The sequence below is a fragment of the Neovison vison genome, chromosome 2 (assembly GCF_020171115.1).
Source record: "Neovison vison isolate M4711 chromosome 2, ASM_NN_V1, whole genome shotgun sequence".
NCBI classification, from domain to species: Eukaryota; Metazoa; Chordata; class Mammalia; order Carnivora; family Mustelidae; genus Neogale; species Neogale vison.
The window spans coordinates 205,015,566-205,035,388 of NC_058092.1; the positions used below are offsets into that span (position 1 = coordinate 205,015,566).

The 19,823-nt window shown below is 39.1% G+C and overlaps 1 protein-coding gene across 3 annotated transcripts in view; it reads left to right on the forward strand.

Moving 5' to 3' along the window:
- Positions 1-19,823, forward strand: part of PCGF5 (polycomb group ring finger 5) — a 124,540-nt gene that overhangs the window by 66,000 nt on the left and 38,717 nt on the right. For all 3 annotated transcript variants that reach the window (XM_044240089.1, XM_044240091.1, XM_044240090.1), the window contains exons 3-6: positions 2,338-2,434; positions 11,034-11,089; positions 11,204-11,263; positions 13,748-13,896. In XM_044240089.1, the coding sequence (XP_044096024.1) occupies positions 2,338-2,434; positions 11,034-11,089; positions 11,204-11,263; positions 13,748-13,896 (362 nt within the window). The remainder of the gene's footprint in view (positions 1-2,337; positions 2,435-11,033; positions 11,090-11,203; positions 11,264-13,747; positions 13,897-19,823) is intronic.

The window sequence follows — 19,823 nt, forward strand, 5'->3', positions numbered from 1 at the left end:
ATGAATATTCTCCATCAGCATCCTTGGGCACTGGTGCTGCCTTCACCTTAAGCAGTGAACACAGCCTTGTTCTTGAAACTGATGCATGTCTGGATGGATGAACCTTACATTTCTTCCTGCAGCAACCTAGATTAGTACGTTAGGCCCCGGGAAGACTGGCTCCTACCCTTAATCTTTTGGCTGACCTGGATGAGGACTTGCTCTGGGCATGTCACGTGCCTCTATTTGGGCCAAGGCTGGTAGACAGCCAAGAATTCCTAAACCCTTTGAGTGTGATAAACATTTTGAACCACAAGGATCAGAGCTTCAGGGTCAGATCAGAGATTCAGGATGGGATCAGGCTTTGTAATACTCTTCATTCTTGCTTCTTATCTGTCCTTTTTTGCCTTCTTTCCCAAATTTCAGAGACTTATCTAGTGTCCTGGGAAAAGAGCAAATACCAGCAATCTTTTGAAAGAATTCAGCTTCTCTGTTCTCCACTTTAGTATAGCTTACCAAGAAAGTTCTCCCTTCCCAAACACTGACCTTTTTTAAAAGATATTTAGAACATTTTTGTGGCCAAGAATTGTGGAAGACAGAGGAAGTACTCATATCTAAGCCCTTTAATTTTTAAGGTTTTCTGATATTGTCTTAAATCCAAATTTGAGAAGAATTTTAATGAAGGGGTATTATCCTTAAAGCTGTATGTAATGGTAAAAAGAGGTGGAGAAAATGGGATTCAGGTCTACTTATCCAACAAAAAAAATCTCGCATGTCATCTCAGAAAGTCTTCCCCTGGCCAGCCTAAAATAGCTGCCAGGGCTCAACACTCTGTCTACTGTGTGTGTGTGTGTGTGTGTGTGTGTGTGTGAATATCACATGTTACTAACTAAAATTCTTTGTTTGCCTTTCCAAATAGAATATAAGCTCCATAAAGGTATGGGCTTTGTTTTGTTTGCCTCTACATCCCCAACTCCTGGTACAGTATGTGGCCTTCAGTGAACGGATGAGCAAGTGAAAGGAAATGCCAAGATACCTTCTGTATACCTTCTTTAAAATTAGGTAGCTAATAGAATTCTTCCTTGACCGTTGGTTGTTCTGACCAGTGTATGTGAGATGCTTGAATTTTCAGACCTAATCTCAGAAGAATCCTAGTGTTTACTTTTGATCAATTGTTTAGATAAACTTTTACTACTTTTAGGTAATGTGGGGCATGAGGAGAGGGAAAAGAAGTAGTTTGTAGTGGAGTTGAAAAAGGGAGTTGGGGGGGGCCCTGGGTGGCTCAACTGGTTAAGCATCTGCCTTCAGCTCAGGTCATGATCCCAGGGTCCTGGGACCAAGCCCTGCATCAGGCTTCTTGCTCAACAGGAAGCCTGCTTCTCCCTCTGCCTCTGCTGCTCCTCCTGCTCATGCACACCCTCTCTATCAAATAAATAAATTAAAAAAAAAAAAAGTTGGGGTAGCTGATCCATAGTGGGTAAAAATTTCAGATTATACAGCATAATAAAATAGAGGAGAGGGGTATTGGGATAGGGAATTAGGTAAAAAAAATTTTATAGTTCAGGTGCTGTAAATATGTTTAAGGTTTTTGGGCAAGACAGTTGACATAGTAGGTAATAAAAACATAAGGAAAAGGTGAGAAAGATAGCCAGAAAGATATGTACTATTAGGGGAAGCATAGACTATATGGGCTAGTAGCCAAAAATCCACAAATCATATTTCTATTGTCTTTGTTTAGCATCTTTATTTAAAATCTTAATTATCCCTGTCAATTTCTTAGTTGTTGTTCTACTTTTCCTCTCGTGCCTTTGTACCAAGTTGATGCCACTACCCATACTTCATGCTCCGTGGAATTACAGTGCTTGCGAGCACAGACTCAGCATGCTCTGCAAAGGCTAGAAGTTTCATTGTAACTCCCCACTTGTCCTGGGAGCACCCTGCCAAAAGAAAGTAATCCAAACACATTGAAAACTCTCAAATTTTATTAAGAACTGTTTATGTTGCATTCAAAAGAAGTCCTTGCAGACTTACAGGTTATACCTCTCTTTGTCCTTCTTTAAATGAGAACTGTTGTTTTATGTAAATATACCAGCTTTTCCATGGTAATATGAATAAATTACTTGGTTTGTGAATATATTTAAGAAAGCAAGCAGCAGCGTAGTATATACTTTTTATATAGTTAACTGTAAGCTTTGTTTCAATTGGTTTTGTTTGTTTTTTACAATGTTAGAATGTTAAGTCTTATAAAGTTTGGTTAAAGAATAACATTCTGCCTGTAATATGCAATTCTTACAGACTGTTTCTAATTACATTAAGTTCAAATGATGCATTTTAATCTAACGTCTTCTTTCTTCTTAGTCTGCAAGACTTGTATTGTCCAACACTTTGAAGATAGCAATGACTGTCCGAGGTGTGGCAACCAAGTGCATGAGACAAATCCATTAGAAATGTTGAGGTGAGTAAAGGTACTCTATAGTTCATCGAAGTTATGTGAACTCTTACTATATTGTATTATGCATCATAATATTTGTTAGCACCTTGACTCAGTTAATACAGGTTTTACAATTTTTTTAATTTTCATCTTAAAGCATTTTGTTTCATTTTAAAGAATTTTATTAAGAGGAATTTAAAAATAAGTCTGTACATATTAGACATTAAGTATTTAAGAAATATATTTCCAAATTTAAAATTATAACTTTATCTCAGAGCTACTTTAGTTGTAGTTATTTTCAGGATTTTAATATTCCACACATAACTCTGCTTTTATTGGGCAACATGGTAGTGCTGGCAGACATAACAGAGAGGCTGACCTTAGTACTATTAATTTTTTAGTTATATCAAAAAAGTATACAAACATTAGTGTAAAACTTAAAGAATTTTTTTAAATGACTACCATTCACTTAAGAGGTATAATTATGTAGTTTTAAAGCTGAAAGTAGTCTATAAGATCCTAATCTAAACCCTTTTTTTCCAGATTAGGAAACTGAAACTTAGAGAAGTGACACAGCTTTTCCTAGGGCTTCAGCAAGCACACATGTCATTTCACAGCTACATGCCAGATATTCTTACCACTAAACCCATTTACTTTCTTCCTGCTTTTCTTACCATAGCTCCACCACAGATTAACTGTGATTTTAGGGAAGTACACATCTAAATACAGCTAGACATTCTCTATTTAGCCCCTCTGCAACCCTCATAATCTGTGTGATGTTGCCTTCATTCTATAAATCTGGATTTGCAAGTCTTTTTTTTTAAAGATTTAATTTATTTATTTGAGAGAGAGACAGTGAAAGAGGGAACACAGCAAGGCAAGTGGAGAGGGAGAAGTAGCCTCCCCGCTGAGCTGGGAGCCTCACCTGGGGCTCCATATCAGGACCCTGGGATCATGACCTGAGCCGAAGGCAGGTGGTTAACCGACTGAGCCAACCAGGTGCCCCTGGATTTGCAAGTCTTATATTTCAGACTTTTTTTTTTTTTTTTTTTTTTTTTTTTTTTAATTTTAGTGCGTGTCACTGGAGTAATTTTTCTACAGGTAAATGTCAAGCACAGTGGTTTTCAGATTTGGTCCCCAAACCACTAGTAGCTTGTTAGAAATGACAATTCTTGACCCCAACTGGGACTTGCTGATTCATCAACTTGAGGGTGGAGCCCATTTTAGTGAATAGCAATCCTCCCAGGTGTTTCTGATATAAGCGAGCATTGGAGAACCACTGTTCTACTGTAGTCTGTCGTCCTGATCTGTGCTTCTCCACCACTGGTGATTTTGCTTCTCCCTTTCACTCCCCCTACTTATAGCAACATGTACTTACAGCAACATCTGGAGACATTTTTGATTGTCAGGTCTGGGTGGCACTGCTGGCGTCTAGTAGGTAAAGGCTAGGGATGCTGGTCCCCACTGAGGATCCTGTGATTCCCAGGACAGCCTCCTCCCACACCAGAGAGCCAGACCCAATTGTCAACAGTACAGGAGTCAAGAAACCCTGATTTAAGTCACTCAGAGAAGAACAGGGCAAACTCTTCCTCTAAAATTTTTTTCTGACGCTATATCAAAAACTATACCAAACAGTTAATAATAATTACCTACTCCATTTGGAAGTGCTATGTTGGAAGAAAAATTAACTTTTGGTTTTGAGTGTTAGCTATCTGGAAGGATCCAATCACCATTTAATCAAATGTAATCCCTTGGCTAAAGTATATCACATTTTTTTAACTTTTTCTTTGGAAATAATTTAAAACCCGCAAAAGTTCCCAAAATATAAGAAATGCTTATATTCTCTTTACCCGGATTAGTTTACTGCTAACATTTTATCCCATTTGCTTTATTATGCACATGCCTGCCTGCTCTGTTTTCTCTGAACCATTTGAGAGTAAGTTACATGCCTCCTGGCTCCTTATCCCTGATGACTTTAGTGTGTATTTCCTACAACTAGAGATACTATCTTACATAACTACAGTGTGATTACATTGGTATAATATTTTAATCTATCCTCCATATTCCACTTTCATCAATTTATCTAATGATATCCTTTATAGAGTTTTTTTTCCTCCTATCCCACTAAAATTATTCTACAAAGGATGAATTTTAAAAGACAAACTCACAGAGATGATAAGAACAAGAACTCAGTATTGGCATGGGGATAACTCTTGGAATACAATGGGAACCAGGGAAGGCTTGGGGTAAAGATGAGAAGGGATAGGAGCAAGAATGGGAATTGGAAAGCAGACTGATGGTAGTGATGGTTGAGCAGACCCAGGAGAGCAAGTCGGCTGGGAGGTGGCAGGTGGAAGAGCTTCACCAACAGATCCCCCAGCAGGCTTTCTCTCACATGCAAACTTAGGTAAAAGGGTGCTGTGGGGGTCTAGAGGGGCCTTGGCAAATTCTGATTTATGCCTAGGGCTGGACATACTGCTGCCAGAACTTAAACAGATTTTGTTAGCGAAACATAAGGGGGACCAAGGCTTCTTCAGTAGGTAACATTGTGTCTGCTACACAGCTATCAACAGATTTTCCTCCTGCATACTTTCTCGGGAGCTATTGGAGGGTGTGCTGGAACCTAAACTGAGGTGGAAGGGAGTCCAACATGGGAGCGAGATGCCAGAGGACGGCAGTTGTGCGGGAGGGCGGGCTAACAGTCTGTGTCAGTGCTGTTCAGTCTCCTAGCCACTAGCCACGTGCGGCTCTTGAGCACTTATGATGTTGCTAGTACACCCAAGGAATGGAATCTTAAATTTTATTTAATTTAAATGAAACCCTGAAACAATAGGAAGACCTTTACATTAAATAGAACCTTACTGTTATGTAAATTAAAATTACTAAACAAATGCATTAATATTTTAATGCATAAACAAAACATTAGAATTTTACACAAAACCTGTAAAATACTTTTGTTAATGTGCCACTAGAAAATTTAAAATTATGTATTTGACTTCTATTTCTACTGGACATCACTGATACAGATGGTAGAAGAAAGATGGAAAATGCTCTGAGGAATCATTCATTCACGTATTTACTAAATGCCTGCTATGTTCAGGCATCATACTAGGCACTGTAATGGGCAAAATAGATAAAGATTTTTGCGCTTGTAGGATTAATATTTTTGTGGGGAGAGATAAACAACAGAGTGTATAATGAATGATTTATATGGCACATTAGAAAGTACAAAAGGGGAAAAAAGGAGACGGTGCTGGTGAAGGCGATCAGGAGTGTGAAGGGAGGGGCTGAATACAATTTTAAATGAAATGGTGAGGATAGGCCTCATTGGGAAATAAGTTTTGAGCAAAGAATTAATGGCCATGAAGGAGTTAGCCATATATAAATCTATGAAGCATGCCTGTTCCACATAAAGGGAGCAGCCAGTGCAAAGGAACTAAGTCAGGAGCATGTGAAACTTGTCTGAAGAACAGCTTGGAGACCAGTGAGGGAGGGAGAGAACAGTGGGAGAGTAGGGCAGAGAGAGAATGGGAGTCGTGTATGCCACTGTTAAGAAAGTCATCATTTACGCTGAGTGAAATGGCGAACTACTGCCAGGTTTTGGTTAGAGGATGGACATGACCTGGCGTAAGAGGATCATCTTGATGACCCTGTTGAGAATACACTGTACCTCGCAAGGCAAAGACAGAAGCAGGGAGAGCAGTTAGAAGCTTCCCTACGACCCTGCAATTGCACTCCTGGGTATTTACCCCAAAGATACAGATGTCGTGAAAAGAAGGGCCATCTGTACCCCAATGTTTATAGCAGCAATGGCCACAGTCGCCAAACTATGGAAAGAACCAAGATGCCCTTCAACGGATGAATGGATAAGGAAGATGTGGTCCATATACACTATGGAGTATTATGCCTCCATCAGAAAGGACGAATATCCAACTTTTGTAGCAACATGGACGGGACTGGAAGAGATTATGCTGAGTGAAATCAGTCAAGCAGAGAGAGTCAATTATCATATGGTTTCACTCATTTGTGGAGCATAACCAATAGCATGGAGGACAAGGGGCGTTAGAGAGTAGTAGGGAATTTGGGTAAATTGGAAGGGGAGGTGAACCATGAGAGACTATGGACTCTGAAAAACAGTCTGAGGGGTTTGAAGTGGCGGGGGGGGTGGGAGGTTGGGGTACCAGGTGGTGGGTATTATAGAGGGCACAGCTTGCATGGAGCACTGGGTGTGGTGAAAAAATAATGAATACTGTTTTTCTGAAAATAAATAAATTGGGAAAAAAAAAAAAAAAAAAAAAAGAAGCTAATGGCGGTGATCCAGGTAAGAGATGGTAGCTGCAGAGGGCGCTGGAGATGGTTGTATCCTAGATAGAGTTTGGAGGAGGATCCAGCAGGATTTGCTGGTGAGTTGGATATAGTAGAATAGGAGAGAAAGTGCAGACCCTGACCTGAGACGCCTGACTGGGCATCGCCTGACTGGGCATCTGGAATAATGGAGTTGTCATTAACTGAAACAGGGAAGACTAAGGATCGAGCAGCTTTGGGGGAGGGGTAAATTGGGAGTTTAGCTCTGGACATAATGAGTCTGTTAAACATTTCAGAGAAGAGAGCAAGGTGGCAGGTAGATATCCAAGTCTGTGGTTCAGGGAGAGGTCTGGCTGGAGAGAAACACTTGATGGTATTCAGCATATAGAAGGTATTTAGACATGTGAGACACGGGATGAGTTCACTTAAGGGTGTACAGAGAAAGAGGAGAGGACCAAGGGTCGAGCCTTGGAGCATTCCCGCATTTAGATATCAGAGTGAGGAGAAGGAACAAGCAAAGGAAGCTGAAAAGGTCCAGCCAGTGAAGTAGAAGGAAAATCAGGAGTGAGGTTTAGAAGCCAAGTGAAGAATGTGTATCAAGAAAAGAGAGTGATCAGCTGTGTCAGATGTTCCTGGAGTCTGGTAAAGTGAAGACAGAATTGGTGGTTGGATTTAACAACAGGAAGTTCATCAGCCTCGACAAGAGCACTTCCAGTAGAGTCGTGAAGCATAAACTTAATAGGTTTCAAGGAGGAAAGGGACAAAGAATCATTAGAAACAGTGACTATAGGCAAATCTTACACAAAGTTTTGCCACAAATGGAAGCAAAGAAATGGGATAGTAGCTGTTAGGAGAATACAGTCAAGAAGGTTTCTGTTGAATTTAATATAGGCCAAAAACAAAAAACTAGGTGTGTTTGAAGGGAATAGTCCAGTGGAGAACAGAAGGTTAATGGTAGAGTGGAGTGGAGGGAGGTTTGGTGAAACAATGTTCTTGGGTAGATAAGAGGGAATGGAATCTCCCAGAATGAGAGAGAAGAGTGGTTTTCTATAGGTGCACTGACCGATCCTCTGTGTAGCAGCAGGCTGGAGGGCAGAGTACATGGGGTGCATGCGCTGTAGGCACGTATGGTGGTCAGAGTCTGTCGAAGCTTTTCAATGAGGAGAAAGTGTTTATCTACCAAGAGATAGGATAGAAAGACGGGATGTAGTGGTTTGAAGGAATTCAAAGGATAAAGATATCATCAAATCATACAGCAAAAAACTGAGGGTGGAAGATCAGGTGGCTGATGGAGAGGAAAAAATAGTGTTACCCAGGAATGTGAGAGAATAAATTGACTGGGAAAGAATTCCTAGCAACTTAGAGGCACATTGGAGTTGTAGTTACGAATTTGTAGAGGTGTGGTGGTGTTTTTTCTAGCCATGTATAGAGGTTAATGGAGAATTGGATTTAGCCAGTGTTGTAGTCGTACCAAATAATTTCGAGCAAGTGTGAGAGGGACAAACAAGGGAATTGAAGGTACATGCAAAGATGTTGTTTTAATGACTGACCTTGGAGTAAATCAGTCCTAAACTGTGATAGAGGGCGTCAGTTTGGTGTGAGGGATGGCTCAGAGGAACAGAAATGAAACTCATCAATTCCTGATCTGTTGGAGAACAGTGAGACCAAATTCTTTTAAAGAATTTGGAAGTAGGTACATAGAAAATAAAGCAATTACTAATACTAGAGAAAGAAAAAAGTTGAATGAGGGGATGTCTATAATCAGAGTACACTGTAAATATATAACTATAACCACATAAACACTGGTTATTAAACCAAAAAATGGTAATAAAAGTATAGCAGGAAGATGAGAGTAGTATAGGAAGAAAAAGGGCTGGCAAAATGATATCCAAGAACCAAATCCTTACTTTCTATAAAATGAAGTCAAAAGAATCTAGACAGCAGAAAAGGCATGGCTACCAGAAGAAACAAGTTGGATTTGAAAGTGGCTGCCTCTGGGGTTGTAAGGAATGAGGAGGGTGGGTCATGAAAGTGTTGTATTTTAATATAAGTTTTGTGGGGAAGTTTGATCTGTAAATTGTGTGTGTGTGTGTGTGTGTGTGTGTGTTACTCCAATAAAAAACAAAAATATTTCTCTTATGTTTACTACTATTAAATAGTCTGGGGGAAAACTTTATGAATGAGTTAGTATTTGATTTGAGTCTTGAAGAATAAGGTAACATTGGTTGCATTGGAGAGCAAGAAAAGAGTGGAGAAGCCAGAATGAAGAGCATGAGAGAGAAAAACAGAATGGAAGTGACAAGGCATTCTTAAGGATAATTGAATAAGTCAGGTGGCTAGAGAAGAGAAACAATAGTACCAGTTAAGTTTTAGGTTGGACTCAAGTTCTATAAACACTCAAAGCCAGGTGGTGGGAAGAAATCAGTTCCTGAACAGGCAGATAATGATCAAATTAGTGCTTAAGGAAGAGTCACTATGAGCATGTCAACTTAAAGGGAAGGAGCTCTGTGCCATCCTATTAACATGGCAGTGGTTGGCAGAGTGGAAGCATGGAAGGTATGGAAAGACAAGGTGGGAAAAACATGGAGAAAGCATGGTCATTGGGGCTGGGTGAGTAAATGTGAGAACTGAGAGGGGGTTGAGAGAAGGCTCAGATAATTCTTGCATTTTGAGTCTATTTGGGGGAGATATGTTATCATTTCTAAATTTAATTTTTAAAAAGTAAGACACAGAGATATTCCGTATTTTGTTGAAGGCTAGATGAGACGGTCTTGAACAGTGATGAGCAAAAGGAGGGCTTGAGATCTTCAGCATTGGTTAGAAACACAGAGCTTGAGCTCAGCAGAGAGATGTAATGTGTATGTGTGTGTGTACACATGTAATCTGCCTGTATGCTAGTTTTCATGCCATGAATTTGGATGCAGTCATCAAGGCAGACCGTCTGTAGAAGAGGTCGAAGAGTGCAGAGTGCACAGCAATGGGGAACACTCAAATTTTGAGGTAGTTGGAGGAAGAAAAATACTTAGGGACAAAGAAAAGTAGACAGAAAAAAGAACCAGGAAGGGGATTTTCAAGGGCCAGTATTAGGCAACACTATCAAACTGCTATAGAGAAAAATGACTTTTAAAAATCATCTCCAATTTTTAAACTGTAATTCTAAAACAGGAATTTAAAACTATTCAATGTGGAAGTTATGATTTCAGTAGGTAAAAGAAGCAAAGCCCAGGCTGTGTAGCAGAAATAATGTTAGTCATGCTTTCAGAGTCTTCTAGTTGGAAGAAAAAATTGAGAAACTGCTAACAGCTTGAAAAGACAATAGGTTCAAGCAAAGGTTTTAGGGTTTGTTTGTTTTTTTTTTTTTTAAGATACGAGAAGGTTGTCCGTGTTTGTATTCTAGAGGAGTAATGCTGCTGAGCACCATGTTGGGGATGGGGAGAGAAGAGGGCTGTGGGAGAGGAGGAGACTGAAGGACTAGCCATGGAAAGGAGGCATTTTACTCCTCCATGGCAGGAAAAGACCAAGATAAATATCTCCATTCCTTATCTAGAAGACAGAATGACAAAAAGGTCTAGATTGCTTCAAAGGAAAGAATGGACATTATTTCCTTTCCAGGAACTAGCCAGAGTGGTGGGAGAGAGTTTGAGAGCAGGTGTACCAGCTGTATCAGCTGTTGTTGCATAACAGACCAGCCCAAATTTCATGTTTAAGACAGTAATAAAAGCATTTATTATTCCTCACAGTTCTCTGTGGTTCACAGATGCAGGTGATTCTTCTCGTGTTGGCTGGCCTCACTCAGGAGACCGCAGTGAATGAATGAGTCTAAGGTGGCCTCAGCAGGGCAGCCTGGTGCATGCATGGTGCCCATCCTCCAGACTCATTCTTGCAGTGGCGGGATTCCTAGAGCGAGTGCACAGAATTATGGGAGGCCTCATAAAGCTTTGGCTCAGAGTAAGCACGGTGTCACCTGTGCCACATTCTGTTGGCCTAATAACCACATTTCAAAATTAGCCCATGTATATCCTCAAGGTGAGGAAGTAGATGCCATCCTTTAATAGAGGGAGGAGTTTCAAAGCCCTGTTCAGAGTGTAGAGTCATAGAGAGAGCTGGAGACTGGAACCATTTTTGTAATCGACCAGCCCCTGCAGGAAAGGCTAGAAATGGGTGTGCTCTGTGCGCAGAAGAGTTTGGGATAGTGATGTGCTAAAATTGTCTATGTCTTGTATTTTGTAATACCTGTAAGATACAGTCTCTAATTGTTTAAATAGTGGATTGCCCTATCTTCATTGTTAGTATATTCTCTTTTTTTCCCCTTTGGAAGGTTGGATAATACATTAGAGGAAATTATATTTAAGCTGGTCCCTGGACTACGAGAACGTAAGTTGCTTTTTGGCTTCTTGCAGATTTTTCTATTCTGTAAAATCACCATTTCTATTAAAGATTTCATGATTGTTTCCATTATTTTTACACTTCTTTTTTCTTTTAAATTAGAGGAACTTGAGCGTGAATCTGAATTCTGGAAGAAAAATAAGCCTCAAGAAAATGGACAAGGTGACTTTTTCTCTTGTCTGTATCTGATACACTCCTTCAAAGTGGCTAGGTTTTTGTAGCTTTGGTGAACTAGTATCTCTTCAAGCTCACATTTCTCCTGTACAAAATTTATGTAGCCCTTCATTTACATTATGATCCTTTTGTATAAAACCATGAGATTCTATATACATGTGTGTAAATCTGGAGTCACACCAATGAAAGCAATTGGAAGTAGAGAAAATTGGGCTTTGGGAAGAGAAAAGGAAGATAAAACTGAAAACTCCCTACTGATTATAGTAGTATTTGCTGGGGAGCTAAAGGAAACTGAAGAAATAGCCATAGTCTACAACTAAACCCTGAGGAGTTTTCTATTTTATTTATTTTATTCTGTATGTTTGTTTTATTGGAGAAAGAACCAAGATATGGCTGAGTGCCAAATCAGGTCTGTCTATGCTCTGATAATCCAGAATTATGTGTTAGTAGGTGGAACTCAGATGATACAAATTTATATATCCTGAGATATGAAAAATACTTCTCCGGGCTTATGGGAATTCTCTCCACTACTTACACTGAGTGTCCACGTGTCTCTTCTGGGTCCCAGGAGACTCTGCCTTCAATAGTTTTTAATAATAATCTCGGCAAAGTGGCAAAACTTCCTGGGCAGAGAAAAGGCTTTAGTACGTATAATTCACACAAGGGAGAAAAAAAGCATAACATACCTGAAATGAAAAGAAATAGTATGCTTTCCCACTGTTATTTAATACTAGATTTATTTCAGGATAGTATAAATACCATTGAAATCTTTTAAGGATGTATTCGTGTTTCTATAGGCTCCTTGTGAGCTTAGTCTTCCACCTCTCTTTTTTCCTTTAAGATCATAAGATTATCAGTTATATATCATTAAGATAGGCTGAGGAAATCCTGTCTTTTTATCTGTAAACTGAGGTTCATAGTTTTATTAGTTCAACTTAACTGTTCAAGGCTGGCTTCCAGTAAGGGGAGGGATGGGGACTTGAGAATAGTTTTCAATTACTGGAATAAGGTAGTTAGGGATTATTTTTTATCTGTAACAACAAAATGGGCAAAGAAGCCCATGACAAAACATGACTTCACTAAAGACTTGTTTTACCCAAGTGTAAATTGCAGTTTAGATAGTAGTGCTATTATGAGTGTATAATATAAAGTTGACTAAATGTTCCAATTTTTGACTGTCTTTTCAAGAGAACAGGAAACCAAGGGATTGTCATAAGGTATATAGCAGGTTTAGTCCACTCAGCATATCGTATGGATAGACTCATGAAGGACTACAGCCTACTTTGTGTGTATCTCCCTTTACCCACATTTCTCCCTTTTTAAAATATTTTCTAATGTTTTGTCTTGAGTTTGGGTAGAGAATGTCACTCTTTTCTTGGTGCTGGGAGTTTGGGTCATAAAAGGTTAGCTCCTGTCTGTGTGGGTTCAACATAACTATATAGAAGAATGAATGCAGAAGAGAACCCATTTGCCATTTAGGATACAATTGTAAATGCTTTTATTAGGCGTTGAAGAGGAGCTAACCTTCCCCCCCACTCCCGGGATTTTCTGTACCATAATGCTTGGCTGGTTCTTTTAAGTTTCAGCTGGATATATTTTATCTGGAAATCTTCCCTGAATTTCTGCTTCACCCCAAGTTTGGATACCTCTTATAGGTGCCCACATAGTCTATTTTTACCTCTTCCATCAGAGTCCTTATCATACTTCTCCATCTGTCTGTTTTCTTCACTTGCTTCTACCCCGACCACTATGACAGTAAGGATGAGAACACTCTAGTTTCAGTAGTACCCCAAGCCTAGCACAATGCATCTCAAATACAAAGTGAAAGGGACTCTCTTAATAAATGAATTGGCACATGAGTTGTATTATATGTAGGCTGCAGGTATTTCATAGGTTCAATACATTTGTATATAATAGAGTATGTGTTTCAGATTTCTTTCTTGGATTTTTTTAATGTTACATAGCTACATACATGTTTTAAAAAGCTAATTCATTCTAATATCTCACTAGCTGATTTTGTGAGTCTCTAATAATTTGAAATTTTGAGAACTCAGTACTTTATACGTTGAAAAGAATACTTGGTTTCAAATTTGAATATATATGTATAAAATTTAGAATATTTTTATATCCTTTCTACTTCCTAAGTGGTCTAATCATTAACTGCAATAATTTTTGTGGCCAGATATAGCTAGCTCTGAATCTTTCATTTGGATTTCCCGTGAGCCTAGAAACCTGAGGTTATGTTAATAAGTCAGTGATGGATTTTTAAAAATGTTTCCATTGTTGAGTCGGTCGGAACATTTTAGAGATACTAAAATTTTCAAGTATTCTTCATCAAAACAAAATGTTTAAAAAGCATTTCTTAGTTTTGTAAAACTTTTTTGCTTTGATGATTTTTTTGTCTTAATATACTGTTAAACTTTAAAATCAACTTTGAGTTATATCTAACTTAGTTTTGTTTAAAATATGCAGATGATACTTCAAAAGTTGACAAACCTAAAGTAGATGAAGAAGGTGATGAAAATCAAGATGATAAAGACTATCACAGAAGTGACCCACAAATTGCTATATGTCTAGATTGTTTACGAAATAATGGACAGTCAGGGGACAATGTAGTAAAGGTGAGTGGACAAGCACAGTTATATTTTTATAATCATTTTATAGTAAATCTTTGATAATTTGTTGAAGAATTTGACTAGTGTTTGCTTTCAAAATTTTTATCAACAAAATAGAATGCCGTTCCCTGACAGCCCCATAGCTACAAATGACCAAACAACCAGCCGCCACAACTGAACAGTCCTGGGCCAATGCCACCACCTAGTGGCTAAGTCCAAGAATCACGCCTCCAGTTCTCTGTCACCTCCTTTTATACCTTTGTTGGGAGTTCATATACATTGTTTCTCCCTTTTTATGTGTGGTAAGCAATTCAGACTCACATCATTACATCACATGATGGGCAGGGTCTCCAATTCTTTCATTCATCCTTTCCTCATTTTCTCCTTTATTTTTATGTTCTTATTTACAACTCAAAAGCCATCCATGTCATGGCTAATACATTTTATAAATAATATAACTGGTTTTGAAGTAAAATTGGGTGTGCTAAAGTGCCTGTGAACTTTGAAAGTCCTTAAAGGTTCCCAGATATTCCCTGTAGGGATCTCCATTTTTAATCCAGTTTCCCCCTGTATCTACCTGCTAATTCGACCTTTTTGTGAAGGAGCTATGTACGAGAGAGAGTTTAACACACCCTATTTACTTTTTGTTTTATTTCTATTTATTTTATTCTTCATTTTTTTTAATTTTTAAAAAATTTTTTATTAATTAATTTTTTTATTTTTTATAAACATATAACGTATTTTTATCCCCAGGGGTACAGGTCTGTGAATCGCCAGGTTTACACACTTCACAGCACTCACCATAGCACATATCATATGATCTCCCTGATATGAGGAAGTGGACATGCAACACACCCTATTTACTTTTATTTTCTTTGGTCTGTAAATGCTGTTATTTAAGTAATGTTTTCTGCTTTTTTTATTGAAAGCAACTTCCCTTTTAATTATAAATGTTCACTACTTTCGCTCTTAAATAGTTTTTTGTCAATGATTGAGAGTATTGTTTTTCTCTTTATACTCCATGTTTTATGCAAATACCTATATTCAGTGTCTCTTATTTTCTTCCTCTATAAATCTGTGAATGGGTTTTTCACTAATACATTAAATGATATTTTCCTATTAGGAAATTAAAAGCAAATAATTTTCAACTCAGATTAAGTTTTCCTAGCTTCTTACAACAAAGAAGATATAGGAGCATAGTTATTCAGTGAAGGAACAAGTAATAAAAAAAAAATTCTTCACTCAAGGAACTGAAGTTAGGACTTTCACATACAAACAAACAGTTATAATAAAATAATCAATTTAGTTAAGAGGGGAATGAGCTACAATAATCTTTAGAGAAGTAGCCATGGGACCTATTTATCCTTCCAGGCTTCTCTTGGATTTTATGCCTTGGTGCAGCACCCTTTCCTTTTTTAAGTCTTTTTTCAGGGTTTTTAAAAACCTTACATTTATCTCATTGCCAATCATTTCTATAATCCTCTTTTTAAGAAATTCTTCTTGGGGTGCCTGGGTGGCTCAGTGGGTTAAAGCCTCTGCCTTTGGCTCAGGTCATGGTCCCAGGGTCCTGGGATCGAGCCCCGTGTCGGGCTCTCTGCTTGGCAGGGAGCATACTTCCCTTCCTCTCTTTCTGCCTACTTGTGATCTCTGTCTGTCAAATAAATTTTTTTAAAAATCTTAAAAATCTTTTAAAATCTTAAAAAATCTTTTAAAAATCTTTAAAAAAGGAATTCTTAATGGAGATTTTGATCATCTTTAGCTCTCTGATACATGAGTTACTAGGTTGTAAATTGTTTCATGTATCTTGAAAAGTCAGTAGAAAAGCTGAATATCTTTTTATAAATAAATGTGAAGTCTACTTCCTGTAAGATTTCTAGTATGAAACTTATAAAGAATTGAATTTTAGAGATTCATCTGAAAAGTTACCCCTTGCCTTGATATTCTCTTGACATTTTGACACTTCACCATCCCAGTTGACCTTTTTATTCATTCACTCTTTCTTTTGTAGACTCTTCTTTATACTTGTGCCTTCTATTCATATAACAACTTTCATAGCTTATGTGACTTCTGCTTTGCTACCCTGATTCCCACCTTTTCTCTCTGGCCATTCCTACACTGTCTCTACTTCTTCCTGGCTTCTACTCGATACATGTGAGTATCTCCTAATACCTTGTCTTCCACTCAATTACTCTTTCTCTGGATTTATCCTAGGAGGTCAGTTCTACTTTCTGTGACTTCAACTCTGCAAAGAACTTTTAAATCTCTATTTCCAACCCTGCCACCTCTCCCAAGTTGAAGAATGAAGTCTCTAACTACTTTCAAATATTTCAGTTGGAAGTTTTACTAACATCTGAAACTTAACACCTTTAAAGACAAATTCATTATGCTTTTACCTAACTTTACTCCAAACTTGCTATTTCGGTTATCACTGCAACTTTCTACTAATCATACATGTTCAGAACTTTGGAGTCATCTTTGACCTTTCACTGTTTTCCTTCAACCAGCCATAAGTCCTGAAAACTTTACCTCAGTCTAGTGCTGCTCACCTTGGATAGATTTTTTAAAGCAGTCTCTTCTTAAGTGTTCTCTATACCCTTAATTTCTCTTTTATTATCCAGGGTTGAGGCTACAGCCTAAAGGTATGGGCCAGAGTCATAGCCGACACCAGGGGCAGATAGTAAATATTTGGGGCACTATGGAACTCCCAACAAAGGTATAAAAGGAGAGATGAAATATGCTTTCTGTAGCAACTACTCAGCTTACTCATTATAGTGCTAAAGTGGCCTTAGACAATAGTGAATGAACTGGCTTGTGTTCCCATAAAACTTTACTTACCAAAACAGGGTAATTTTGTCTTGAGGGCTCTGGCCATATTTTGCCACTTTACGGCCTGCAGAGTCAAGTCTTACCTCCTTAAGTTAGCATTCATAGCCTTTCACTAGCCCCTATCTTGACAAGTTTATCTTCCTTTCTACTTATCAGTATAAAGACCAATGATTATTGCCTTATATCTGACAAAGGTTTATATTAAGAATATTTAAAACCTCTAAAACAGTAATGCTTTTTTTGGCAGGTTCTTGCCTTTTCTCACCACTTGACTATGCTTCTGTCAAGACCCAAGCAGAGACCTCTAGTCTTTGTGATGCTCTTTCAACCCTAGTGAACCCCTTCTCTGAAATTCTGTAGAATTTGCATTTATAACTCAGTTAGGCGATTATTTATTAAGTCAGCATTCATTGTGTTCCTGAAGGTGGCAGGTTACTTTTACTGTCTTTTGGGGATAGGTCTTATCCTTGAAACTAGATTGTAAAGCCGTTCAAGGCAAAGAAACTGTGTCTGTGTTTCTTTCTAGTCTTCTCAGGTATCTCACTTCTCTGCAGTAAGGTGTGATTCGCAAACGCGGTGTAGCTGCATGTACAGTTTATACAGCATACTTGCTACTTTTGTAATTCCAAAAGTCAAAGTCAGGAGCAGGAAGGCAGTGAAAATAGTAGCATAAGGACCTTCAAAATTTCATTCTTCCATAACAGCAATGAAAAAACTGCCACACAGGGGGCGCCTGGGTGGCTCAGTGGGTTAAAGCCTCTGCCTTCGGCTCAGGTCATGATCCCAGGGTTCTGGGATCAAGCCCCGCATCGGGCTCTCTGTTCAGTGGGGAGCCTGCTTCCTCCTCTCTCTCTCTGCCTGCCTCTCTGCCTACTTGTGATTTCTGTCTGTCAAATAAATGAATAAAATCTTAAAAAAAAAAAAAAAGAAAAAACTGCCACACACACACACACAAAAAAAAAAAAAACCCTCAGAATCAACTTTCTTAGGAATTTGATAATTAATCAAAGGCTTGGAGAACCTGGGTGGCTCAGTCATTAGGTGTCTGCCTTCGGCTCAGGTCCTGATCCCAGGGTCCTAGGATGGAGCACCACGTTGGGCTCCCTGCTCAGTAGGGAGCCTGCCTCTCCCTCACCCTCTCCCCCTGCTTGTGCTATCAAATAGATAAAATCTTAAAAAAAAAAAAGGGGGGGGGGCTTGCAGAAACTCCTAGAGCGTTTGGTCAAGAAAATAGTGTGATCATTGAGGTTTGTGGCATTTTAATTTGCCTTAGTTCAATCCCCCAACTCTCCAGCTCTGGAGTAGAGTAATAGCCCACTAACTCTCCCACTGTAACATTTCAGGCACCAAAGGGCAGAACAGGTGGAACTCTTTCAAAGCCTAATTGCCAAATTATTGTCATTATTTGACCTGTCCAGTGGTTTCTGGAACACCACAGTTATAGGCCTTTCTGTATTAGGCCTGACATGGAGCTTTTCCAGTAGAAAAAACATCTGTGAGCTGTGAAGGGTGGAACATTTTTCAGAACCAATTACAGACAAATATTTGAACTTCATGTCTCTTAGGTATAGATGACATTTGGAGAAAACAACAGACAACCAAAAATCTTAAAAGAAAAACCTGGTGAATAAGATGCCTATAGATACAGGCTTTGGGCCTGTAGGAGCTTTGAAAAACTCTAACATACTCCTGGGAATCTCCAAGTCCAAGCATATACTTAGGACTATATACATGCTCAGGAAAGATCTAAGTAGTCTTAAACTCTCACTTCTGGCTGACCTTGAGGCTCTGCACAAGCAGGATGTGACGATTAAGGCAGAGTTGTCAACAACCTGGTTGAGTATTGGAGGTGTGCCCCAAAACACATGGTGTCCTAGCAAAGACTGGGAGATTTATTAGTTCCAAGTGTATAAAGAATTCTCTGTTCAGTCACTAGCCAACAGGTAGGTGGAAACTTCAATGGCCACATATTATAAAGAATACAGTCTTCTCAGAATTAGTTTAGGAAAGTCACTAAACAAAGAGAAACAGCAAGACATAGCCACAATAATAAAGCCTCAGAAGCAGGTGGGACCCTGATTTCCACTGTTGCCACATTCTATTATTTTAAATGTTAAGTTTTAAACAACAACAAAAAAAATAAGACACAAACAGATTAAGGTGTAGCTCACATACAGGAAAAAAGTAGTCAATTAAAACTTCCCCTGAAGAAGTCCAGACATTGGACTTATGAGGTACAGATTTTAAATCATCCATTTTAAATGTGTGAAGAGAACTAAAAGAAACCATATGTCAACATTTAAATGAAAGTGTAAGAACAGAGCAGAACTGAGGGCCAGATAGGCTCCTGAGCTCATCATGTCCCACAGACACACCAAAGCAGCAGCTGCATCTATTGCAACTAATTTTAAAAATGACCTCAAGACTGGCAGAACAGATCTTCCACAGCTAATCCTCGAAAGGCAGCTACATCAAAAAGGACAAAAGGAGTGAAGATATGATTGGGAACCATACTAACCACAAACAGGAGGGACATCACAAGCATAGAGGAGAAAGGAAATCAGACCCCATCCCAGTCAGGCTCAGCCCTGGGGACCCACTCTGGGAACATGGGTCCCTATAAAGTTGGCTTTGAAAATCAGTGGGGCTTAACCTCAGGAGAGCTAGTGGGTGATAGCTTAGCAGCCACAGTTTGAAAAGAATTTGCGATATACATGAAGGGTATTTATCAACTAATCTTGGGACGTACACCAGTGGGGCAGGGATCTGCAGATTTCTCCAGGAACAAAACTGTTTGCAGGTGCCATTTTTCTTGCCCTCCCCAGGCTAGATGGCTGGATGCTTGCAGAAGCCAGTTCTGACACTCTCCATCTATCTTGCTAGCACCACATACCCGACCCCAGGGTTCCCCTGCAGATTTGTCCCACTGAACACATTCAGTTCTGCAGAATCCCTCCAAAGTGGCTCCTGCCCTGCCTTGCCCAATGGGCAGTCCCAGCCAGGACTGGCACCACTTCAAAGTGACTCATGCCCTGGAGAGGGGAACATTTAGCCCCACACACCCTTGGTTTCTGTAGCCAGGCCTTTTAGCTGGCTACACGGGGAGG